General features: G+C 44.3%; 2 protein-coding genes across 3 annotated transcripts in view; both read left to right on the top strand.

Annotated features, from left to right (window-relative positions):
* LOC309343078 (broad substrate specificity ATP-binding cassette transporter ABCG2-like) overlaps positions 1-7,121 on the top strand; it is a 38,070-nt gene extending 30,949 nt beyond the window's left edge. The window contains exons 12-16 of the mRNA XM_081864295.1: positions 2,059-2,183; positions 2,991-3,145; positions 3,692-3,781; positions 5,139-5,242; positions 6,437-7,121. Of these exons, the coding sequence (XP_081720421.1) occupies positions 2,059-2,183; positions 2,991-3,145; positions 3,692-3,781; positions 5,139-5,242; positions 6,437-6,584 (622 nt within the window). The 3' untranslated portion in view covers positions 6,585-7,121. The remainder of the gene's footprint in view (positions 1-2,058; positions 2,184-2,990; positions 3,146-3,691; positions 3,782-5,138; positions 5,243-6,436) is intronic.
* Positions 7,122-15,874: 8,753 nt separating this feature from the next.
* Positions 15,875-24,571, top strand: BLOC1S2 (biogenesis of lysosomal organelles complex 1 subunit 2). Of its 2 annotated transcripts, none has more exons than XM_081864449.1 (5): positions 15,875-16,007; positions 17,020-17,136; positions 20,379-20,498; positions 23,269-23,373; positions 24,079-24,571. In XM_081864449.1, the coding sequence occupies exons 1-5, from the start codon at positions 15,935-15,937 to the stop codon at positions 24,108-24,110; spliced, it is 447 nt and encodes a 148-aa protein (XP_081720575.1). In that variant the 5' UTR covers positions 15,875-15,934; the 3' UTR covers positions 24,111-24,571. The 2 variants fall into 2 exon arrangements, with proteins under 2 accessions (XP_081720575.1, XP_081720576.1); XM_081864450.1 differs by lacking the exon at positions 15,875-16,007 and adding an exon at positions 16,082-16,133.
* The last annotated feature ends 1,281 nt before the right edge of the window (positions 24,572-25,852 follow it).

Here is a 25,852-nt window from a genome sequence, read left to right as displayed (position 1 = left end):
TTTTATATAAAAAGGGTATGTGTAAAAAACCCCAACCTTTTGGGAGTACAGTATAGTGGTATCTCGGGTTAAGAACTTAATTCGTTCTGGAGGTCCGTTCTTAACCTGAAACTGTTCTTAACCTGAGGTACCACTTTAGCTAATGGGGCCTCCCACTGCTGCCACGCCGCCACCACCCGATTTCTGTTCTCATCCTGAAGTAAAGTTCTTAACCCGAGATGCTATTTCTGGGTTAGCAGAGTCTGTAACCTGAAGCGTCTGTAACCCGAGGTACCACTGTACAGTGGTACCTTGGTTATCAAACTTAATCCATTCCAGGAGTTGTTCAACTCCCAGAACAGTTCGAAAACCAAGACGTGGCTTCCGATTGGCTGCAGGAGCTTCCTGCACTCAATCAGAATCCGTGTCAGACGTTCGGCTTCCAAAAAAATGTTCGCAAACCGGAACACTCACTTTCGGGTTTGTGGCGTTCAGGAACCGATTTGTTCGGGAGCCAAGCCGTTCAGCAACCGAGGTACCACTGTATTGCAGCTGGACATATGGGAGCAGTGAACAGTTCTCAGTATGTTAACTACATACTGTCAGTTCCTATGTGGACCAGTGTGAGAACAGTGCAAGTAGAATACCCTTCACTGATAAAGCATGGAAATCCATCAAAGAGCCGAGCTGAGTCTGGTAAAGTCTGATGTGATAATTGGTCCTTGACTTCTTGGAAGCAAATCCCATTAGCTCATGAAAATGGAATTTCTGTAGCTCTGGGCAGTATTTCAACACTAGCGTGAGTTTGAGAAAACTATGTAGAGGATCAGAACGCAAACTTACCAAAGCTGAGCAGGTCTAGTGGTGATGTTTCAATGAGGGAGATTGCTTGGGAATGCTGAGAATGTCTCCTTGAGCTCCAAGTCAGGAATGAAACCTTAGATGTGATCGAGTCCCATCCGTGTATTTATAAACATGAGCATTTTGTAATTAATATTGCTAGAGGGATTGCAACTCCAGCTGAAGACAAGAGAATCGTTTATTTGTTAGAAGTGAGCAGGAGACATATTTCATTAAGCAAGACAGAGCATCAGTGGCAGATGTGAAACTCTGAGTCTGATAAAATTTCGACAGTGGAACAGACTCCCTTCATTGGAGGTTTTTTAAGTAGATGTTGGACGTCCATCTTTAGTTGAGGCTTTAGTTGAGATTCCCGCAGTGCAGGCAGTTGGACTCAATGACTCTCGGTTGGACTCAATGATCCAACTCTGTTGGAACTCCATTCCAACTTCTATGATTCTATGAAATGGTTCCTTTCTCTTCTCCTAATTTTGCTGTTGTTTAGTCATTTAGTCGCAGGGGAGTTGTTCCTCACAAGTCTGTACTGCCAAGCATGTTGTTGTTGTTGTTTAGTCGTGTCCGACTCTTCGTGACCCCATGGAGGAGAGCACACCAGGCACTCCTGTCTTCCACTGCCTCCCGCAGTTTGGTCAAACTCATGTCGGTAGCTTCGAGAACACTGTCCAACCATCTCATCCTCTGTCGTCCCCTTCTCCTTGTGCCCTCAATCTTTCCCAACAGCAGGGACTTTTCCAGGGAGTCTTCTCTTCTCATGAGGTGGCCAAAGTATTTTCCTAATTAGGTAAAGGTAAGGGGACCCCTGACCATTAAGTCCAGTCATGGCCGACTCTGGGGTTGCAGCGCTCATCTTGCTTTATTGGCCGAGGGAGCCGGCATAGAAGCTTCCGGGTCATGTGGCCAGCATGACTAAGCCACTTCTGGCGAACCAGAGCAGTGCACAGAAACGCTGTTTACCTTCCTGCCGGAGTGGTACCTAATTATCTACTTGCACTTTCATACTTTCAAACTGCTAGGTTGGCAGGAGCAGGGACCAAGCAACAGGAGCTCACCCCGTTGCGGGGATTCGAACCGCCGACCTTCTGATCGGCAAGCCCTAGGCTCTGTGGTTTAACCCACAGCGCCACCCGCGTCTGCTATTTTCCTAATTAGCAAGTCCTTAAATTTCTCTTATCATGTGTGTACCTCTCCAGTAAGCCATGTTCTTTCCTGTCCTCACAGCCACCAGTATACCAGCGGTTATTACAGAGTCTCTGCATATTTCCTTGCCCTGATGCTTGGAGACCTGCTACCCATGAGGACCATGCCTGCAATCATATTTTCATGTATAAGCTACTGGATGATTGGTAAATAATAATCTGTATTTTTGTACGCTGTCATGCCAACAAACATGTCAACCTCATCCTTCCTTGGTGGGACTCTTCATATGCCTCAGAGGCCTTACCTCAGGCCTGCGCTGTTAACCACTTCCATTCTTTTATAAAAAACTTTTATCTTGATTTCTTATTTTTCCAGTAACTTTCGCCATTTCCCCATGTTCCATCAGTTTTTGTATTCATTCTTCTTTTGCTGGGACTTCTTCTTCTTCTATCCATTTTTGGGCAAGTAACATTCTTGCCGCTGTAGTAAAAAAGGTAAAGGGACCCCTGACCATTAGGTCCAGTCGTGGCCGACTCTGGGGTTGCGGCTCTCATCTCGCTTTATTGCCCGAGGGAGCCGGCGTACAGCTTCCGGGTCATGTGGCCAGCATGACTAAGCCACTTCTGGTGAACCAGAGCAGCGCATGGAAACACCTTTTACCTTCCCGCTGGAGTGGTACCTATTTATCTACTTGCACTTTGAGGTGCTTTTGAACTGCTAGGTTGGCAGGAGCAGGGACCGAGCAATGGGTGCTCACCCCATCGCCGGGATTCGAACCACCAACCTTCTGATCGGCAAGTCCGAGGCTCTGTGGTTTAACCCACAGCACCACCCACATCCCACTGGCCGCTGTAGTAGCATACATTAATAAGTTTCTGTACAGTTTGGGTAGTTCTGTCCCTATAATTCCCAAAATGAAAGCTTCTGGGTTTGTTTGTTTTTAGAAATGTCCTTTCCAGTCTTCTACTTCGTGATTTGATTGTTCATTGCACCTATCCTCTTCCTGTTTTCAGGCTACCAGGCTGATGCGGGCCGATTCTTCTTCTTCATGCTGACTCTTGTGCTGTTGTGCTACACATCCACCTCAATGGCCCTCGCAATCTCCGCAGGGATGGACGTAGTAGCTATTGCCAACTTACTTATCACCATCTGCTTTGTCTTCATGCTGGTGAGTCTTGCATGTGTCACATTGAAGGAATGGGTTTCCCAAACCCAAAACTGACTGTGCAGGCAGTTTGAAACTACACCAAAATCCCTATTTTTCATTAGCTAAAATACTTTAACTTGAGCTCTTGAGCCAAAACCCAGCTGTATAAACAAGTGCTCAGAGCCCTCTCCTTTATCAGTTTGTGACGGCAAGGATGGCCTTGACTGTACCAGTAGAACAGGGAAGACACCTCTGTGCCTTATCTTATATCCTGACCACAAACACGCACAGACCTAGTCCGGGAACAGCGCTAGAGTGTGTTCCTGGAGTTGGTGACCTCTTGCTCCAATTAGATCAGCTCTACTACAACCATGGCTGCCTTTTCTGCAGTTCCATATTTTGGAAAGTTCAATCCCAAATCCTGACCTCCCGCAATCCCGCCGCAGTTCATGCGATAAAAGGAGTTTTTGCTGAATGGGCGGAGGTGTTACGATGGGTAGTTGCTTCGGGGCCTAATTCTTTAAAATGTGAATTTATTCGTACCGTTTCTCTCTCTCCACATTCCAGATATTTTCTGGCTTACTGGTGAACCTTCCCACCGTCATGGGTTGGCTGAACTGGCTGAAATACTTCAGCATTCCCAGATATGGCCTCACGGTGAGTATGCTGCAGTTAACATAGATTGGGGAGGACCCCTCTAAACCCTAGAAATTAATAAATGGTAAGATTTTGATTGGTTGGAATATTGATGGAAGTACAAGCTGCAAGACTGCGCCAGACAAGGAATCCTTGGGCTGGCTTATACAAACCAGCCTGGCTTGTCTTCTGTTAACATGACAAAAGGGGTTGATGGGGAGACAGGTGTTGGCAAGGTGATGGGGTATGACAGGAAGAGAGAGTTTTCAGCAAGGGGTTCTGGGAAGAAGAAAGACTGGGATCCATCTTGGGCAGGCTGGCTGGGTGTGCTGGTCCCGTGGGCTAACCGAGAGGCGAGATCTGAGTCCAGTCCGAGGTCGAAGGTGCAGTATGGAGGCAGTCCATAAAAGTTGAAGCTGGATGCAGGGCAGGTAGTTGGGTGAGGTCAGGAGCTATGGCAGGATGGCAGGACAGGGTTCAGGCAGGAACTGACAACCAACGAAGTTGCTCCCGCAACTTGAGACTGAGGCTGGCTGGCTTTTATCTGCCCCGAGGCGCAGGGCGGCCCCGATCCTCAGGTGACTCGCCTCTCCTGGCCTGGAGGCGAGCACTCCTCCTGCGGGAACTTAGTTCCCTCCGCCTCTCTGCCCTGAGCCTCTGCAGCTCAGGAGAGGCTGGAGGGTTACCGGACCCAGAGGCAACCTCAGCGTCCTCTGACGGGGCTGAGAGTGGAGCACCTGCAGGCAATGGGTCCTCCATCACCTCAGGAGCCAGAGCAGACTCAGCTGGTGCCTGCACCTGAGGATCCAGCACAGGTGAGGACCCTTCAGGCTCATGCCCCAGCCCCGGCTCAGCTGGTTCTGGAGCCGGGGAATCCTGTGCAAGCTGGGATTCCTCAGGTTCAGCCTCCGAGTCCGAATCCCAGGCCGTCACACTGGGAGAGATGTCATAGACTCTAGGGATTCATGGCTACATTGGGCAGCTTCTATGCATCAGATGAGCCCAAGTTAAATATCAGGTGCACTTAAATATAAACAGTTGTTGAGAAAGCCACTCCTTCTTAAGCAGGATTTTCAGAAGGGAATCGTGATTGTTACGGCCCTTGATTAAAAGCATGGTTTTTTTCACAAAATAAGGACACGGCTGTTTTTAAAGCTGTTTCCAATGGTGCAACAGGAACAATAAATAAAATATTGATACTTGTAAGCTGGTGAAGTCATGAAACTCTGTGTTGGCATATCTGCTGTTGACAAAGTTGCACAGATTGACCATGGCTGTATTAAAATCAGCAAATATTCAGTTGTTACAACAGGCTGGTTTGGAGATTCTCTTTTGGGTATTATTGTGGCTCTGTTTTGCTCTCTGGCTTCCTACACAGGCCCTTGAAGTCAACGAGTTTAGAGGCCTGCGTTTCTGTGCAAACACCACAGAATCCTTTCCATTGCAAAGCTGTCCCCCAAGTTCTCCTCAGACCAGAGAAATGTGAGTATCCCAGCTGGAGGTGGGTGGAGAACATACATTCTCTTCCAGAAGAATTACTATCCTCGTCAGTTTGAGGTCGCTCCCTAAGATAAACTCTTCCTAAATCATATCATATGCATGTCATGGTGCGTTCTTCAGAATTCTATTGAAAACTAGTCATTTATTTCCAGTAATGGAAGAACAGTCCCTCTCATCAAGGTCCCATATAAAGAACCCAGAAACCAAACTCACAAAGAGTATTGATAAAGACTGTCTGCTGATTTAAAGAAATAGTACTTGATTAAGGCTGCAGCCCTATATCACTTGCCAGGGAGTAAGATCTATTGTGTTGAACTGGACTTATTTTTGAGAAGACATTAAATTGTTTAAAACTCATAGGATTAATGGATCAGTTAAACCCCTTGGAAGATGGAGGTTGCCATCTGTTTGAGTCAAAAGCCTTGGGTTTCTGGGAAATATCCATCCATACCTACCCCCTGGACTGTGCCCCACTCAAGAATTTCCCTCCTAAAGCCATTGTGTGCTTGTAAAAAAATATCTCAGTTCCTCTAAGCCACATCCTTGTGTGTCGATTACTACATTTTGGCTACAGAAAGCTCCTCAACATTCAACCTGCGGGTGGCGCTATGGTCTAAACCACAGAGCCTAGGGCTTGCCGATCAGAAGGTCGGCAGTTCGAATCCCCGCGACGGAGTGAGCTCCCATTGTTCGGTCCCAGCTCCTGCCAACCTAGCAGTTCGAAAGCACGTCAGAGTGCAAGTAGATAAATAGGTATTGCTCTGGCAGGAAGGTAAATGGCATTTCTGTGCGCTGCTCTGGTTCTCCAGAAGCAGTTAATCTTAATACATAACCATACAGAACTCATAACACTATGTTTCTATGAATTCAATGAAAAAGGGTCTAACTCTTCTCCCGGTGCTCATTTCCCACAAATTATTTGCAGAGGGCATTGTCAGAGCTGCATAAAGGGGTAGGAAAATACCCAGTAAAAAATGAAATGAAGAATGCAGCAAGAGTTGGCCTTTGGGGGAAATTGTGTGTATTCACAATGGCCAACCTTGGTAGCCTTGGATCAGCAAGCATTTGTTTTCCGTGCTTGGGAATAGTGAAAGGGTTGTCTTTCTAGTGCTGCAGCATTGCTTCAGTTAATGAATAACATTCTGAATGTTTGTACTATCTGAATGTTTTTGACAGGTGCTATGGCGAACAATACCTCTGCGGACAGGGAATAGAGGCTACCAACTGGGCAATGTGGGAGAACATTGTGGCTCTTAGCTGTATGACAATCATCTTCCTCCTGATAGCATATGCCAAACTGCGGTTCATGAAGAAGTTCACCTAATGCAGAAAAGATGACCTGCAAGACGGACATTTAAGTCTTCCTGGGTCCAACCGGAAAAAGTCATGGTTTCAATTAACTGGGAGGACCATACTGCACTAACCACATTTTTTTACATTGCTGATATTTAATCTTTTTTGTAAAGGAAGCAATTTGTTTTAACTGATTCATTTTTTATATAGAATTCTGTCATTCACTTTGACGTTGAGATTACCCTTGTATATTTCTCAGGAAATTTGTTTAGATCTGTAATTAGTTTTCTTTGGGGAAGGGGGAGCACTTTGTAAACTGAGTCTGGGGACTCAGCTGCAATGAAAACGTTTTAAGTGTGTTGTAAAGTGCATTATGCAAAGACGGCGATCGTGAGCTATGGCAAAATCTGTATATTTTTTCAAAATGTGTGGGTTTTTCACAGCGTTTTTTAAATATATGTCTAAATTCAACCTGGGTAAAAAGGGCAGCAGCGGTTAAATCTGAAGAAAACACAGGGCAAGGGGAAATCAATAAAGGAAGTGAACCTAAAACGGTGCTGCAGAAAAAGTTTGTTTTTATTTGAGAAAGCACTCCCAGTTGAAAGTCCTAGTGTGTTTCAAGTGTAAGCTGCCTTCCTCAGGAGCGCTGTGGGAAGTGACCTCCCAAAAGGTGAAGGGCAAGATTCAAGCACCCTGTTCTGCTCGTGGGAAGACTCCTGCTTGTGCAATGGGGCTTCCTCGCTCCCCTCATGCACCCCATCAATCTGCTTTGGAGGGTCAGGAGGAACCCCCGCCCCGAACAGAACACAGACGGAGCAAAGGGAAGACTGTTCCAGCAGAAATACCCGTATTTTTCGCTCTATAAGATGCACCAGACCACAAGACGCACCTAGTTTTTAGAGGAGGAAAACAAGAAAAAAAATATTCTGAATCTCAGAAGCCAGAACAGCAAGAGGGATCGCTGTGCAGTGAAAGAAGTGATCCCTCTTGCTGTTCTGACTTCTGGGATAGCTGCCCAGTCTGCATTCACTCCATAAGACGCACAGACATTTCCCCTTACTTTTTAGGAGGGATAAAGTGAGTCTTATAGAGCAAAAAAGATGGTACTTATGCTGACAGAATGATCTCCTTAGCGCTGTGCTGAATTCTCCCTAAATAAACTTATCGTTCAAAAATTATTGTACGTCCAACTGGCAGGTGGATAGCTGGAAGCTATCCCTTTTTCTTTTTATTCTATGATTATTTCCTTTAATATTCTCTCTCTCTCTCTCTCATATTCTCACTTACTGTATTTTGGCAAGAATGGAGGCAGGTGAAGATGTTGAGCAGTAGGTGAAAGACGCTGAGTGCTAGGAAGGGAAGGGAGGAGGTCGGCTGAGGAAAGAAGGAGATGCTCCCAGGTGAGAGATGGGAGGTTGCATCCTTCTCCGTACGGGATAAAAGTTAGGATATATCAGTGAGAGAGAATTCTTCTAGAGTGGTACCTTGGTTCTCAAATGCCTTGGTACTTGATCCAGAAGCTGTACGCCGGCTCCCTCGGCCAATAAAGCGAGATGAGTGCCGCAACCCCAGAGTTGATCACAACTGGACCTAATGGTCAGGGGTCTCTTTACCTTTACCTATTCTCTGGTTGGCCTCTGTTATTTTCTCCTACCAATAGGGAACCTATGTAAGGACTCTATATGGGCTCTTGGATACCCCAGAAAGGAAAAGGGCATTTTTTTGTTTACAATAAAGCCCTACCAGTCAGTGAGAGCAACACCAACCTAAACGGGCCAGTAATCTGACTCTCTGTAGGCCAGCTTCCCGTGTGCCTATTGACAAAGGCATTGGTGTCTGTGTGAGATAAGCCCAGGAGATCATTAACCTGTGTGTTTACTGAGGGCTTATCCACACTTAACCTTTCCTAGACTCTTCCCAGACACCATCTCATACCCTTCAACATTTCTCCAGTGTAAACAGAGACGTTCTACTCCATCCCCTCCAACATTTCTCCCATGGAAATAGAGACGTCCTAAGGGAAAACGGGGCATTCTGGGATCAAATCAGAAACCAGGATGGCTTTTGTAAATCCATAATCGTCCCTGATAAATAGGGACGCTTGGAGGGTCTAAAAGCTTCATATCCGTGCACCCTCCCCCCTCCCCGTTCCTAAGCTTTCCCCTCAAAAATTCACTCTTTAAAACTCATTTGGAGCAAATGTCAACAGACGTAAAACCCAAATTGACATTTGCTCCAATTCAGCTTTAAAGAGCAGCTTTCTTTGGGGGAAGCTTGGGACAAAACAACAACAACAATGCTTGGACAGGGAGTGCTAAGGTGCAGATTTCTGTCTGGAAAGAGTGGGGCAAAATTTAAGTGTGGATAATCCCTTTATGCATGTGGTTAATATAAGTTTACTTAACCCAAAGGTTAGGTTTTATTATTTAAAACACACAGGTGAGAGACAGTTGTCATAAAAAAACAACAACTGAGATATACTCAGAGTCCTGTAGTGATTTCATGCTCTTTATTGCAGCTTGTAAAACAGTGATTGAATTGCCCCCCAAACCTCAGGCTTTTATATACATTATTTACACAATGAGTCCCGTCTGATTGGCTGATTCTGCTTCCCTCCTGGAGCATGATTGGTCTTCCCCTGCCAGCCAATCAGCTGTTGCATTCTACGATCCTACCAGCCTAATAGGCTGATTAACTTCCTCCTGGAGCCTGTTTTGTCTTTTCCTGCCAGCCAATCAGTTGTTGCATTCTACGATCCTACCAGCCTAATAGGCTGATTAACTTCCTCCTGGAGCCTGTTTTGTCTTTTCCTGCCAGCCAATCAGTTGTTGCATTCTAGGATCCTACCAGCCTAATAGGCTGATTAACTTCCTCCTGGAGCCTGTTTTGTCTTTTCCTGCCAGCCAATCAGTTGTTGCATTCTACGATCCTACCAGCCTAATAGGCTGATTAACTTCCTCCTGGAGCCTGTTTTGTCTTTTCCTGCCAGCCAATCAGTTGTTGCATTCTACGATCCTACCAGCCTAATAGGCTGATTAACTTCCTCCTGGAGCCTATTTTGTCTTTTCCTGCCAGCCAATCAGTTGTTGCATTCTAGGATCCTACTTGCCTATTGTTATAGGATCCTTGTTTAGTACAGTGGTACCTCGGGTTACATATGCTTCAGGTTACAGACTCTGCTAACCCAGAAATAGTACCTCGGGTTAAGAACTTTGCTTCAGGATGAGAACAGAAATCGTGCTCTGGTGGTGCAACAGCAGCAGCAGCAGGAGGAGGCGCCATTCGCTAAAGTGGTGCTTCAGGTTAAGAACAGCTTCAGGTTAAGAGGTACTGTACATAATAGCAACAGATTACCAAGCTGGGTGTGCACCCTAGACGACATTATAGGTAAGTAGTTGCTTAGTTCAGAGAATCATAGAGATGGAAGGGACCCTGAGGTTTCCTCTAGTCCAGTGACGTCCAACTCCCAAGAGACTGCGATCTACTCCTGGGGGGGGGGAATTGGCAGTGATCAGGGGTGGGGGGCAGGGGGCAGACCAAAGTTGTTGAGCTTTCTTTAGGGAAGCAGGTCTTTATAGGTTCAGCTAAAACTCCTGAAGTAGAAATCAAATCAAAGGCCCTCTCCTTGGTTGGAAGTGCAGTGTGAAAATCATTTTACTACCTGCCAAGTGAGGACAGCATACAACAGCCTAAGTTGTATCCTTGCAAGAAAAACTAGCCCCAGGGCACAACATTACGCAGGAAGACAAACTGGCACGCTATTCTACATAAGGACCTCCCATAATACCTTACCTTAATATGGGTTATGGTTTAAACCAAAAGAAAGGATGAAAGAACTCATTCTTAAGCTGAGCAGTTCCCCTGAGGAATATATAACACTTATAACATAGTCTTTGCTTGTTCTAGCATGCTGAGACACACGTGAGATGATTAGGAATGCAGTAAGAGAGGACTAGAGGAAGCCTGAGAGACACATCCACAAACCGAACTGAGGATCATATTTAGCTCTGATAACTAAATGCAGTGTATTTCTGACTTTTATGGGATACCATTGCACAGCCAACTTTCACAAATCCAAACCATATGAGGTTCCTAGCGCCGTGCTGAAATCTTCAGTTTCTCAAAGGTTTTCTTCTCTTGCAAATGAGCCTTCCATTTTTTCCGTCTTGTTCTCGGGGGCACTCAAGAATATCCTCGATCATTTTCTCATGCGTTTCTTTCTTGTAAATTCGCGGACGATCAGAAATCATGTGGGATCCGTTTTAAGCCACAGCACTAGCAGATATCGCCATAGAAGATCGCTGAGAAAGAGAGAAGGCAGGAAGGATTTTAGAGAGCGTGTAATATGAAACCCTACAGTCAACCTCTGGTTACAAGAGCTCAGGTAGGAGTTAGGTTTCAAAGGACTAAACCAGGCTCCTTCAACCTCGGTCCTCCAGATGTTTTTGGCCTACAACTCCCATGATCCCTAGCTAGCAGGACCAGTGGTCAGGGATGATGGGAATTGTAGTCCCAAAACATCTGGAGGGCCAAGGTTGAGGAAGCCTGGACTAAACAGACCATTTGTCTATCTGTATCAGGTTCACTCCAGTAGTGATGTATGGAAGTGAGAGCTGGACCATAAAGAAGGCTGATTGCCTAAGAATGGATGCTTTTGAATTATGGTGCTGGAGGAGACCCTTGAGAGTCCCATGGACGGCAAAGAAGATAAAACCTATCCATTCTGAAGGAAATCAGCCCTGAGTGCTCACTGGAAGGACAGATCCTGAAGCTGAGGCCCCAAGACTTTGGCCACCTCATGAGAAGAGAAGACTCCCTGGAAAAGACCCTGATGTTGGGAAAGATGGAGGGCGCAAGGAGAAGGGGACGACAGAGGACGAGGTGGTTGGACAGTGTTCTCGAAGCTACCAGCATGTTTGGCCAAACTGCGGGAGGCAGTGGAAGACAGGAGTGCCTGGCGTGCTCTGGTCCATGGTGTCAGACAGGACTAAACGACTAAACAACAACAACATCAGGTTCACTGAGAGATGTGCATAAAAGGAGTCTTCTGGGGAAATAGATTCAGATGTACATCTAGACACACATCTGCCATCATGATGCTCCTCCAACCTCCACTGAGCTGGCTGGTGGGATTAAACACCCTCATCTGAGACCACTAAATTGTTATTATACAGGACTAGGTATAGGCATTGGACGCGACTGGCGCTGTGGGTTAAACCACAGAGTCTAGGGCTTGCTGATCAGAAGGTCGGCGGTTCGAATCTCCACGACGGGGCAAGCTCCCGTTGCTCGGTCCCTGCTCCTGCCAACCTAGCAGTTCGAAAGCACTTCAAAGTGCAAGTAGATAAATAGGTACCACTCTGGCGGGAAGGTAAACGGCATTTCTGTGTGCTGCTCTGGTTTGCCAGAAGCGGCTTAGTCATGCTGGCCACATGACCCGGAAGCTGTACACCAGCTCCCTCAGCCAATAAAGCGAGATGAGCGTCACAACCCCAGAGTCGGCCATGACTGGACCTAATGGTCAGGGGTCCCTCTACCTTTAGGTATAGGCATATAGGGTTGGATCATAGTCTGTGTCTTTAAACCAACATTTCATAATGTTGGATTGCGATCCAGGGTTCAGTATTTTAGTGGATTAAAAATTAAGTCTTTTTCCGATTGGTGGAATGTAAATAAAATCATATTCATTCCAGGGTTAAACCCACATGCACATTTGTGTTGCCGGTGTAAATATTCTTTCATTACATTGTTGTGTTTCAAAACTCGGGGAAGTATCTATTGTTTCATAATGAGCAATGTTTGTCTATTGTTTTGACATTGAAAAATATATATCGCCTTAAAGAATAAAGGTTGCTGAATATAACACATCTATACTGCTTGTTTATTGGTGAGGGAGAAGGAGAGGTTGACTTTGGGATAATACACACAAATATAGGGCACTGGAAATAAGCAGTGTCAGTTTGGAAAGACAGTAAACCAAAAGAGAGCCAACACACACACAACTCCATCACAGCCTGTAATCTATTTAATTTTCCGCCACCATTTTCCCCTCATTCCAGAACCCATCTAAATGCTTTGCAAAGATGAGAGGCCAGGTCTGTGCTGTGAGGAGGGAACTACAGGGTAAGGTCAAACAGGGGAGGAGTGGGCAACTGTTGCAGATATATGTACTTAGTTGCAAAAGGATTGTGCAATATGGCTAAAAAGCCTATTGGGAAAAATATATATTAAAAAATGCCTCGTGGAGAACCATGCATGGTTTCTGACAGCCAAGTAGTCACTGCTTGGCAACGCTGGTCTGCCTGGCACATGTTTTTTAGTATGTGTTTGTGTGTGTGTATGTGTGTATGTACACACACACACACATATATATAATTTTTTTTATATATATAAAGTTTTACATAACAAATTTAAATTCAAACATTAAACATCAACATAATCATTTAGGATTCTCTGAATCCTTCAACTTCCCTCTGCCCTCCCTTCCGAACTTAAAAATGGAAAGTGTAATGCTGGTGGTCAACAAAAGAGGTTTAAAGACTGTCTCAAGGCAAATCTAAACACTGAAAACTGCGAAACACTGGCCTGCGAGAGCTCCAGTTGGAGAACAGCCTTTACTAAAGGTGTCATGGGCTTTGAAGACACTCGAACTCAGGACGAAAGGGAGAAACGTGCTAAGAGGAAGGCACGCTTGGCAACTCCACACCGTGATCAACTCCCGCCCAGAAACCAATGTCCCCACTGTGGAAGGACGTGTGGATACAGAATTGGCCTCTACTGTCACTTACGGACTCATTGTTAAAATTGTGTTTATGGAAGACAATCTTACTCGGCTACGAGTGATCACTAAAGAAGAAGAAGACAATTATCAATCTATTTTCAACTGCTTCCCTTAATTTCTCTATTATTATTTTTTAAATCCATTTTTACCATAGTTTTTTGTGCATTACAATCATTACTCAAATCCTGCCAAAGTTTTTAGCTGTTTACAGTGTTCTCTTAAATACATTGTAAATTTCCCCCATTCCTTCTTAAAGTTCTTCTCTTCCTGGTTTCTGATTTTCCCGGTCCATTTCACCATAGTCCATCATCTTCATCAGCCATTCGTCTGTGGTTGGAACTTTGTCTTCTTTCCATCTCTGGGTCAGTAGTATTCGCACAGCTGTCCCTTCAGAATCTCTGCACCTAAAATGCCTAGTAAAAAAAGCCTCTGGTTTTTCCACAAATGAACCACATGTGGTGGACGTGCAAAATAACAAAACATTATGGGAAATGATTTACAATGATTTGAAAAAAATGTTTAAAATAATGTTTGTGAAAAAGGTTTGCCTGGCACTTGTAGTCATCTCTGACATGGCTTAATGACTGGGCTAATCCTGCCTGGACCTCATGCAAGGATGGTAGTGGAAAAGGGTTCCGAGCCGGATTTAGGTTTGATGAGGCTCTAAGCTACTGAAGGTAATGGGGCCCTTTATATGTCCAGCTGTCCTATGTCAACAACAAATTGTCACTGTTTTTTTGTGTTGAATATATGCTATATGGTAATTTATGGACGTACTAGGTATCTAAAGCCATTTGCACATAACAAAATATGTACTTTATCAAAGTAATTGTTGAACTGAAATACAGTTAAGAAGTTTAGTAATAGCGAAATAATTAAGCTCTAACTTAAAATGATTTTTTATTTATAACAAACTTAATGCAAACACATTGGCATTTGGCAATAACAAAGTTCCTTTAGAAACACCATTTGCAAAGATTCATAATTTAGTCTCTAGAAACTTGCTCTAGAAAATATCACTGGTTTGCTATTATGAAATCATAATAGCAAACCAGTGATATTTTAGGGAGCAGGCTAGCAGGCGGGGCCCATGACTTACATCATAGGAGCCTGGGTAAAGGTAAAGGGACCCCTGACCATTAGGTCCAGTCGTGACCGACTCTGGGGTTGCGGCACTCATCTCGCTTTACTGGCCGAGGGAGCTGGCGTGCAGCTTCCGGGTCATGTGGCCAGCATGACTAAGCTGCTTCTGGAGAACCAGAGCAGCACACGGAAACGCTGTTTATCTTCCTGCCGGAGCGGTATCTAATTATCTACTTGCACTTAGGTGTGCTTTCAAACTGCTATGTTGGCAGGAGCAGGGACCGAGCAACAGGAGCTCACCCCGTTGCGGGGATTCGAACCGCCGACCTTCTGATCGGCAAGCCCTAGGCTCTGTGGTTTAACCCACAGCGCCACCCGCGTCTGCTATTTTCCTAATTAGCAAGTCCTTAAATTTCTCTTATCATGTGTGTACCTCTCCAGTAAGCCATGTTCTTTCCTGTCCTCACAGCCACCAGTATACCAGCGGTTATTACAGAGTCTCTGCATATTTCCTTGCCCTGATGCTTGGAGACCTGCTACCCATGAGGACCATGCCTGCAATCATATTTTCATGTATAAGCTACTGGATGATTGGTAAATAATAATCTGTATTTTTGCAAACACAAACAAACGCTTAATGCAAACACATTGGCATTTGGCAATAACAAAGTTCCTTTAGAAACACCATTTGCAAAGTTTCATAATTTAGTCTCTAGAAACTTGCTCTAGAAAATCTCACTGGTTTGCTATTATGAAATCATAATAGCAAACCAGTGATATTTTAGGGAGCAGGCTAGCAGGCGGGGCCCATGACTTACATCATAGGAGCCTAGGTAAAGCGCTACCCGCATCCCGCCTACACAACACCAAGCAGTGTTGCTGTATGTAGGTGTTATTTATTTTATTTGTTGTTTATGTTATATTTTGGAAATGTACATCCAGGTTTTTTCCCTTTACATTTTTGGGGGGCCCCAAAAGAGTGGGGCCCTAAGCTATAGTGTGTTTAGCTTATACGTAAATCTGGCACTGGTTCCAAGGGTCATCTAGTCCAACCCCAATTTTTTTTTTGCCTAAGGTAGGACTCGAACCCACGACCCTTAGGTTAAGAGTCTCTCCCTCGAGGGCCGGCAGGAAACCCCGTTTCCCCTGTTAAAACTCAAAAGCTGAGACTACGCCCCTCATTTGAGAACTTCAACCCGCTTCAGGTGCTGGGGAGGGAAATGGCACCAAGCGTACCCGGAAGCCCGCTCCGAACATAAAAGGAGCTCCCTCTACTCAAATAACCATTATGCCGTCTGCGGACGAAACCTCACCCAATCCGTGGACAGGGAAGAGACCACATGACGCACGCACGCGCACACACTTTTCCCGAACCGCCCGGCGCGCCTGTTCCTGACGCATGCGCAGCGAGAGCCGGAAGCGGTGCATAAGGAGAGGGCGTCTGGCGGAAACCGGAAGTAACCTGTGGTGTCTTTTTCCCAAGCGGCGGAAGTGGGGAGGGGGGAGGTCGGTTTGGAATGGCTGCCGCCGCCGCCGCCGCCGCCGTCCCGCCTGAGGAGGCCTCGGAGGCCAGGCGACAAGGCCCCAAGCGTAAGATGGAGTGGGTGGGGCCACTGGTCACGTGGTTCCAAGGGGGAGGGGCTTTCCCAACCGCCACCGAGACGGACCCATTGGGCCCACTTACCTCAGTACTGCCTGCACGGGCTGGCAGCAGAGGTGCTGATGACGCCCAGGTCGCGGGTTCAGTCCTATACCCTTTTGAAATGTGTGGGGGTTTTTTTGGGGGGGGGACTATTTTGGGTTGTTTTTATTTTTATTATGAATTTTGTGGTTTTATATACAACAAAATCTTGATTTTATTCTGTCAACTGCCTTGAGACCCCCTGGTATAGGGCGGTATATAAATTCAATTAATAATAATAATAATGCCCACAAATTCCTGCATTGCAAGGAGTTGGACTAGATGATCCTTAGGGGGCTATTGAGTTGTTTTAATTTATATTATGAATTTTGTGCTTTTATATACAACAAAATCTTGATTTTATTCTGTCAATTGCCTTGAGACCCCCTGGCATAGGGCGGTATATAAATTCAATTAATAATAATAATAATCCCCGCAAATTCCTGCGTTGCAAGGAGTTGGACTAGATGATCCCTAGGGTCCCTTCCAACATCACAACACACACACACACACAGAGAGAGAGAGAGGAAATATCTTCCAGCCTTGCCTGGATCATGCAATATGTTTTTTAAAAATGCATTTATATCCCACCTTTTCCCCCCTTCACAGGACACAAAGTGGTGTTTGTTCTCTCGACACTTCATTTACCCCCCCCCCAAACAACCACCCTGTGAGGAGTAGGCCTTTGCAGTGTATTGTCACATCAGCCAGGACTGGGTTGAGGGCGTGATGTCGCCTTCCCCCAGTGATATATTCTGTGCAGCTTTCACGCTGTTGCCCAGATGGAGGCTGCAAACTAAACAAGTCTGCTTGATGTTGTTGGTATTGTGCTACATGTCAAGGATTTTGCATCAGCGGATACAGCTGGTAAGCAGCTAACCTCTTGTTTCCCTGTTTTCTTTTATTAAAAAATCTGAACAGAGGATCCTGCTGTTGAAACAGCAGAAGAAGCAACAGAACCAGCTGAAGCAGATATCAATGAACTTTGCAAGGATATGTTCAACAAAATGGCCATTTACCTAACAGGTGAACTGACAGGTGAGTTTATATTAAATATAACACATTGTGATATCATTGGGGAGTTCCCATGCCAGAGAGGCATAGCCTGCTGAGTTCTGTGGGGCTTGCTTCCAAGTGAGAATGTACAGAGCATGGGTAGGCAAACTAAGGCCCGGGGGCCGGATGCGGCCCAATCACCTTCTAAATCTGGCCCGCAGATGGTCTGAGAATCAGCATGTTTTTACATGAATAGAATGTGTCCTTTTATTTAAAATGCATCTCTGGGTTATTTGTGGGGCCTGCCTGGTGTTTTTACATGAGCAGAATGTGTGCTTTTATTTAAAATGCATCTCTGGGTTATTTGTGGGGCATAGGAATTCCTTCATCCCCCCCCCCAAATATAGTCCGGTCCCCAACAAGGTCTGAGGGACAGTGGACCAGCCCCCTGCTGAAAAAGTTTGCTGAGCCCTGCTCCAGAGTCTTGCGTCTTCTACCTCCCCCAAGTAGAATCAGCATTTCTTAAGAAAATTCTCAAAACCAAGCCACATATACCAGCTCAGCTCTTAAGATTCCCACGTTTTCCAGGAATGTCACTATATCACACAAAGGAGTAGAGTTGATCCATGTAGCATGGCTTTGCTAGGAAACTCCCAGAGGAAGTTGCTGTTCTGCTTGTGCAACAGACTTCTGCTTGCACAATGCAACTTTCCCCTCCTCTCCCCTAAGGCCCCTCATACCCTCAAAATACGTTCCAGAGGTTGAGAGTCCTTTCCTTGAGCAGATTGGGGATGTGCAGAGAGAGGAGTAAAAGGTGAAGTCCCATTGCATGAGCAGAATACAGTACTACTTGCACAGTGCTGGATGTAACACACTTTTAATTTTCTTCTGGCTCCCCATGAGTCATGAATGCATGTCTGTGGGATTGCAGTAAATAAAGAGGCCTTTACTATTGTTCCTAAATCATAAATATGCTGAAATATGCATGGATGTCAGGCATCCATATAGAGTTCTTTTGCTCATATCTTTGCTTGCATGGTGAAACAAGGTAGACACTCACGGTTTACCAGGCATCTGGTTACATTTCAGCCGAGAACCTTTACTTAATGGCTTCCAAACAAGAAAGCCAGAAAATAAAACCAATTGGTTTCTCGATTTTGTCTTGTTTGGAATCCATTCACTATAAGCGGAAGCTGTAATTAACTGTGGCTTCCTGACTTGTTCTCTCAATTGCACAAAGGGAGGGATGAAGCAGAAGCAAAGGGAGTATAAAGCTTGTTATCGTTGTAGCAAAAAGCCCAGAATTAAGTTTAAGATTTTAACTGATGCAAAAGATAGAGGGGGATTTGCCCTGCCGGACTTAAGATTATACTACGAAGCAGCAGCTTTCTGCTGGCTGAAAGACTGGCTACTTCTTGAGAACACAGACATCTTAGATTTGGAAGGATATGATAATTGTTTTGGTTGGCATGCATACTTATGGTATAACAAGGCAATGGTGTACAAAGGTTTTAAAAACCATATTGTTAGAAAAGCATTATATAATGTTTGGAGCAGATACAAAGATCTACTGGAAACTAAAACTCCCAGGTGGTTGTCACCAATGGAAGCCAAGGGGGTGAAAAAACTTAATATGGATTCTAAATGGCCAAAATATTGTGAAATCTTAGAATATGAAGGTGAAAGGGTTAAGCTTCAGAGTTATGAAAAACTAAAGTCCAAAGTTTGAGATTGGTTGCATTACTACCAGATAAATGAGACATTTAACGAGGACAGGAAAATAGGATTTCAGAAGGAGAGGTCAAAGTTAGAAATGGAACTGTTAGAACCCAATACTAAGAATCTGTCAAGAATGTATAATTTGCTGCTTAAATGGAATACACAGGAGGAAACGGTGAAATCAGCTATGATTAAATGGGCACAGGATATCGGTCATGACATTATGTTTGCTGACTGGGAACAGTTATGGACCACTGGTGTTAAGTTCACGGCATGTAATGCCTTAAAAGAAAATATAATGAAAATGATCTACAGGTGGTACATGACCCCAGTCAAGCTTGCAAAAATTTATCATTTGCCCAATAATAAATGTTGGAAATGTAATGAGAATGAAGGTACCTTCTATCACCTATGGTGGACCTGCCCGAGGGTGAAAGCATTCTGGGAAATGATTTATAATGAAATTAAGAAAGTCCTTAAATGGACATTTACTAAGAAACCAGAGGCTTTTCTCCTGGGCATGGTTGGCCAATTGGTGCCAAAGAAGGATAGGATTTTCTTTATGTATGCTACTACTGCAGCAAGAATTCTTCTGGCAAAGTATTGGAAGATGCAAGAACTACCTACTCTGGAAGAATGGCAGACAAAGGTGATTGACTTCATGGCACTGGCAGAGATGACCGGCAGAATTCGTGACCAGGGGAAAGAGGCAGTGGAAGAAGACTGGAAGAAATTTAAAATATATCTTAAAAACTGTTGTAAAATTGAGGAGTGTTAAGATGTCAAGGGGTAAGAAGCAGAGAATTACAGCTGTAACCAACAAATTTATGGGAATTTTATGAAGGGAACTAAATGGATAAATTGACTAAAGAGTTGCTAAAAAAAATTCTTTCTAAAATAAGGATGCAGCGAAAGGGAGGTATGGGGAAGTCGACTGAAAGAAGTTACAAGAAAATAAGATTGTGAATTTATTTGTGTTTGATTTGTTTGTGTTTGTTTGTATTTTGTGATGTGTTTGTGTTTTAATTATGTGTTTTAAAAATTGAATAAAAATTATTTAAAAAAATAAAATAAAAATAAAGCTTGTTATCGTTGTGGTTTATTAAGCTGAAATTGGATTGAGCATGGTCGTAGAGTAGGAATCCAGCTCCCTGCTGATGCTACCCTTGCGCTGGACAGTTCCCTGATAGAGGATAGAGGCAGAGGTTAGATAACCAGCAGACAAAGGAGTATTCACCTTCTTTTGAGGCAGTCTGTTAACAGCTGGTGCCACCAAGAAGCTCTTCTTGGTGTTTAATCTAAACCCCCTTTCTCGTAATTTGAATCCACTGGTTTGGTCCTACTGTTCCAAGCAACAGACAACAAATTTGATCAGAGGTTTAAATTCCATGTTTAAAATAGTCAGAGGAGTGGTCAGCTTGAGAGAGGTGTGAGCTTACTGTGCTACTCCATTGAATTTTAACTGAGGTTAAAATGGTGTCTTGTAAATAATTTACATTTTTAAAGCTGTCTCTCTCTCTCCCCCCCCCCCCCGCTCGTTTCTCTTTCTCTCCTTCATTTTAAAGCCACTAGTGAAGATTACAAACTCCTGGAAAACATGAACAAACTGACTAGTTTGAAGTACCTGGAAATGAAAGATATTGCAATAAACATAAGTCGAAACCTGAAAGATTTGAATCAGAAATGTAAGTAGAGAGATACTTTGATTTGTGTCTTGTAACATGTTTGGATTATAGGTTGGATCTATGTCCAATCACAGGGCGTGGTATAGAAATATAATAAATAATTCAGATAAAATTGTGCGCCACCAGAGAACTTTTGCAGAGGGGAAACTTGCAGCAATTAATTAGTGAAATGTTTGCACAGGCGGTCCTCTCTGAATGCAAAACGTGCAGTGAAGTTGCTAAGTATTGTCCTGAATGGGTGGGCACGGTGGATGTTGGAGTCATACTGGGGTGGGAAGCAGGTAAGAGTTTTATTTAAAAGTCTTTCGGCAGAAGCAAAAGTTAAGAGTGGGCTTAGGTGTTAGTGGCATGTAAGAGTTATGAGGGAGGGGACTGTACTTGGCAATAACATCCCAGTGTTATTAGGATGGTTGGTGAGTCTAGGAAGCTGGAGCAATATCAGAAAGGGTCTGTTGAGAAGGGGAGGTATTTGGGGATTAAACTTCCTTCCTTGAACTTGTGCTTTCAAAAAAAATAATTCTTTTTTTCTTTTAAACCCAACATGTTTTGGTTAGATTTTTGTTGCCTTGTGTGATGTACTTTTAATGTATGTTATGCTTTTATTTTGAAATATACTACACGGCAGTGGCTTGCAAGGGCAATGTGGGGGGCTACCTTGGCTTTGGGAAGGAGGTGGCAGACCCTGTTGCCTCCTTCCCAAAGTCTGTTTGCCTGGCTTTGGGAAGCTGGCAGAAGCTCTCTTGAACCCGTCAGAGCATCATCCCTCCCTAAGCCAGCCAGATCCTTCCCAAAGCCTGGCAGACTTTGGTTAGTTTATGGTGGTTTAAGTAGGGCATTTTAAAGTCAAAACAAAATAAAAAAATTCCTTCCAGTAGCACCTTAAAGACCAACTGAGTTAGTTCTAGGTATGAGCTTTCGTGTGCATGCACACTTCTTCAGATACACTGAAACAGAAGTCACCGGACCTTTCTATATAGTGAGAAGGTGGGGAGGGGTATTACTCAGAAGGGTGGTGGGAATGGGTGATTGGCAGATAGCTGCGATGAGCCTGTTGACGACTCTTAACGACTGCAATAGGTCTAACAGGAAAAAGCAAGGGGTGAGAAGGTGAAAAATGGCTTTGTCATGTATAATGAGATAAGAATCCAATGTCTTTGTTCAAACCAGGTCTCTCCATAGTTTTAAGTTTGGTGATAAGTTGCAATTCAGCAGCTTCTCTTTCCAGTCTATTTCTGAAATTCCTTTGTAATAGAACAGCTACTTTGAGATCTTGTATAGAATATACAGACATTCTATACAAGATCTCAAAGTAGCTGTTCTATTACAAAGGAATTTCAGAAATAGACTGGAAAGAGAAGCTGCCGAATTGCAACTTATCACCAAACTTAAAACTATGGAGAGACCTGGTTTGAACAAAGACATTGGATTCTTATCTCATTATACATGACAAAGCCATTTTTCACCTTCTCACCCCTTGCTTTTTCCTGTTAGACCTATTGCAGTCGTTAAGAGTCGTCAACAGGCTCATCGCAGCTATCTGCCAATCACCCATTCCCACCACCCTTCTGAGTAATACCCCTCCCCACCTTCTCACTATATAGAAAGGTCCGGTGACTTCTGTTTCAGTGTATCTGAAGAAGTGTGCATGCACACGAAAGCTCATACCTAGAACTAACTCAGTTGGTCTTTAAGGTGCTACTGGAAGGAATTTTTTTATTTTGTTTTGACCATGGCAGACCAACACGGCTACCTATCTGTAACTGGCATTTTAAAGTGTTACCTACTTCAAACTCTTACAGTGGCGCTTAAAATCTAAGCAAATTTTGTAGTGGGATCATTGAGGGACAGGTTGTGTAGACCTGTATTTTGTGTTAGTTTTTGTGCTGTAAAATTACAGTGGTACCTCGGGTTACATACGTTTCAGGTTACAGACTCCCCTAACCCAGAAATAGTACCTCAGGTTAAGAACTTTGCTTCAGGATGAGAACAGAAATTGCACGGTGGCAGCAGCGGGAGGCCCCGTTAGCTAAAGTGGTGCTTCTGGTTAAGAACAGTTTCAGGTTAAGAACGGACCTCTGGAACGAATTAAGTACGTAACCAGAGGTACCACTGTATATGTAATATGAAGGAAAGGGGGTACAGGGAGAATTTTCTGCAGAGTGGAAGGAAAGGGGGACCTTTCTCTGCCTTCCCACTTCCAGCCACTCTCTGAAGACTGGAGAATAGGCCCACAGAAGAATATTAGGAGGGCGGGCAGGGGAAGGTGGCTTAATTTTTTTTCAGTCTTCTGATGAGGATGAGGCCATATGAAAAATGAACGTAAGATTTTAGCTGCAGTTCATTTTCAGCTTTGTAATCTTGTTATAAAGGGTCCAAATTGTTGTAATGAATGCACTTTTTGCCAATGAGCATTGCATTCAGCGCCAGCAAATACTTTTTTGTTTCAAGGTTTTGAAAATTGAGGGGCACATTAGATTTGATGGCGCATTACACTCAAGTAAATACGGCATTGAAAAGGATTTTGGGTGACCACACTGGGGAGGCCTGGAGAGCCTTTTCCCATAACAGTAGACAATACTCAGCTACCTGGGCTCAGCTGCGTAATTGTTCCATTCTTATTTTTATTTTGCAATTTGACAGTTTTGAAAATATACCAACTTCTGGCCGCAAATCTAGTGACTGAAGAGGTGACACAAGTGGTACACCTTCAGTGAATCAGTGACTAATCCTTATTGTTTTCTCCCCGCCCTCACCTCTCCCTTCCTCCAAGATGCCGGACTTCAGCCTTATCTGGAGCAAATCAATCTGATTGAAGAGCAGGTGGCAGCATTGGAACAGGCCGCATACAAGCTAGATGCATATTCAAAGAAACTTGGTAAGTACTTGTGACATTGCTAGAAAGCATACAGAAATAGTGCATATTATACCCCTTTTCCACAAGGAGGGGGGTTGCATCCCCTCCATGAACCTTGACAAGTTTTTTTTACCCTTTTGGAACGTGCTATATCTGTGGAGGTTGCTGTTGTGCACTAATAGATTTCCAGGGCATCCCACTCAGGTTTCTTAAATACAGTGGTACCTCAGGTAACATATGCTTCAGGTTACATACGCTTCAGGTTACAGACTCCGCTAACCCAGAAATAGTGCTTCAGGTTAAGAACTTTGCTTCAGGATGAGAACAGAAATCGTGCTCCGGCGGCGTGGCAGCAGCAGGAGGCCCCATTAGCTAAAGTCGTGCTTCAGGTTAAGAACAGTTTCAGGTTAAGTACGGACCTCCGGAACGAATTAAATACTTAACCTGAGGTACCACTGTAATACAGGGCATGGCTGACACTACAAAGTGGTAAAATGTAACCTGAATCATGTTATCACAATAGCCAGAATACTCCCATCTGTGGATAACTTTTTGAAATTGTAAGAGATGAGTGGAACCCAGGCAGTGTTCTAGCTACTGAAAACAGCTTCTGGGTGTTCAGTCTCTATGTAAAAGTGGCACTACATGAGGCTGTGACATAGGTCCTGGGTTCATAACTGAAAGGGAGTTTGCTTTCCCTAATGGCTGTGTGTTTGTCTTCCGCAGAAGCAAAGTACAAAAAGCTGGAGAAACGGTGAAAGAAGTGCATTGAGTGACAGGACTTTTCTTCGAGAACACATGACTTTCTCCTCCGAAGAAAACGGAACTTTACAAAACTTATACTACAAAACTACCATTGGAGAGAGCCATGTGGGCACTCTAAGGAACAGTGGTGCCCCCCCTCCTTTGTTTGAGGCTGAGACATCTTTCCCTCTTTGTAGAATCTGTTGCTTTTTACTATTTTTGTCACTCGTTTTACAGAAAACATATCAGTTGAAGCTACTGTTAATGGCTTCAGCCAGGGCCCTGCAGTAGCTTAACTGAGCAGTTCTGTACCTCCTTCCCTACTGAGCAAGTCCCTTCTGTGCTCTGAAAATTGCTTCGTTTGTGAACATGGAAGTTTCCAGTATGCCGTGTGGGCAGGTGATGTGTTGTGGCCTTGCAGCAAAGCATCTTCTCTCGCCGTGCTTTTTTGAGAAATAAACACCTGGGAATTAAAGCGGCCCTTTTCCTACTCTTTCTTGGGGGGACAGAATTATCTTCCACTTCATCCAGTGTGGCATGAGAGCTGACGCTCAGAACTACGCATGCGGCTCCTCCAGACTGCTGTTTCTTTGGAGCCTGGTTAGATACAGTTTGCATGGAGAGAACTGGCTGTATCTCAACAGTTTTTCAACATGGACAACTGGGACAGGAGTAGGTTGGGATCTGTAGCTTCCACATGTGGGTACCAGCTTGATACAGAAGTGGAGAATATGTTACGAAGAACTGGATGGGAAGATGGGGCAATGGGTCAGTAGGGGTCTTGTGATCAGGAGAGGAGAGAGCGATGACATGAATTAATTAAATTAACACTATGCTATTGTTGTGCCAAGGCTATATATGTCTAGAATTTTGTGTTTGAAATCTACATTGGTACGCTCAACATAATTCTGAGTTTAGAAGAACTCTAGATTTTGTCATCATACTTCAAGACTAGTATCCTAGCGTGATTTCTCAGGTCTGGATACAATCTAGTAATATGAGCCCCTCTCCTCGTTCACAGTCCCATGCTTGCTTTGGAAAATTGGTGTAGTTTTTTTTCTAATCGTGTCCCGTACCTTCCTCTGTGGTTGCCACAGCTATGTTTATTGGCAGATGTGGCACTGTGGCATCAATGGATGCTAATTATAAAGAAAAGCACTGGCAAATACCTTCCCTGGAATCTCAATTGCCAGTTCTTCTACAAAGGCTGGATTCTAGAAGTCTATCTCCGGGTCTTCCCCTATATCAGGGATGTCCAACAGGTCAATCACGATCTACTGGTAGATCCCCGCTAGGTTTTGGTAGATCGCGGTCGATCTCTGGATCCCTTTCCTTAGCGTCGCTAAAACTGACTCCTGCCATGCCCCCTCGGCCTACCCTCTATTGTTGTATGATCTCTGGAAAAGAAGACAGAGCTTTCTTTGTGCTGCTGTTGTGATCCACAGCCATCTTTTTGTGAGTGACTTGACCTCTTCCCCCCCCCAAAAAAAAAACCACTGACCTCCCCCCAAAAAAGTTTTTTTCAAACCCCTAAAAAAGTGGGGCTTCTCTCCCCCCTAAAAATAGCTCAACAACTTTGAGCTGATCCCCCCCAAAAACAGGGGTAGATCACTGCCAGTTTTTAATTTTGAAAGTAAGAGAGTTGGCCACCCCTGCCCTATATGTTCTGCAAATGCTATCAGCAGCACTGCCTCCTACAGTTCCTTGAATGAGTCTTAATTACGGCACTTGTTTCTCCTGAGAATATGCAGAGCCT

This window comes from Podarcis erhardii (genome assembly GCF_964252035.2).
Source record: "Podarcis erhardii genome assembly, chromosome: 5".
NCBI lineage: Eukaryota > Metazoa > Chordata > Lepidosauria > Squamata > Lacertidae > Podarcis > Podarcis erhardii.
This window is presented reverse-complemented; position numbering and strand designations above follow the sequence as displayed.

What these genes read in the sequence shown, in the direction of transcription:
- BLOC1S2 (XM_081864449.1), top strand. Translation starts at nt 15,935, where the DNA reads ATGGCTGCCGCCGCCGCCGCCGCCGCCGTCCCGCCTGAGGAGGCCTCG. An exon ending in CAGGCGACAAGGCCCCAAGC is followed by an intron (nt 16,008 to 17,019) that starts GTAAGATGGAGT and finishes AAATCTGAACAG; the next exon opens with AGGATCCTGCTGTTGAAACA. An exon ending in TGCATATTCAAAGAAACTTG is followed by an intron (nt 23,374 to 24,078) that starts GTAAGTACTTGT and finishes TGTCTTCCGCAG; the next exon opens with AAGCAAAGTACAAAAAGCTG.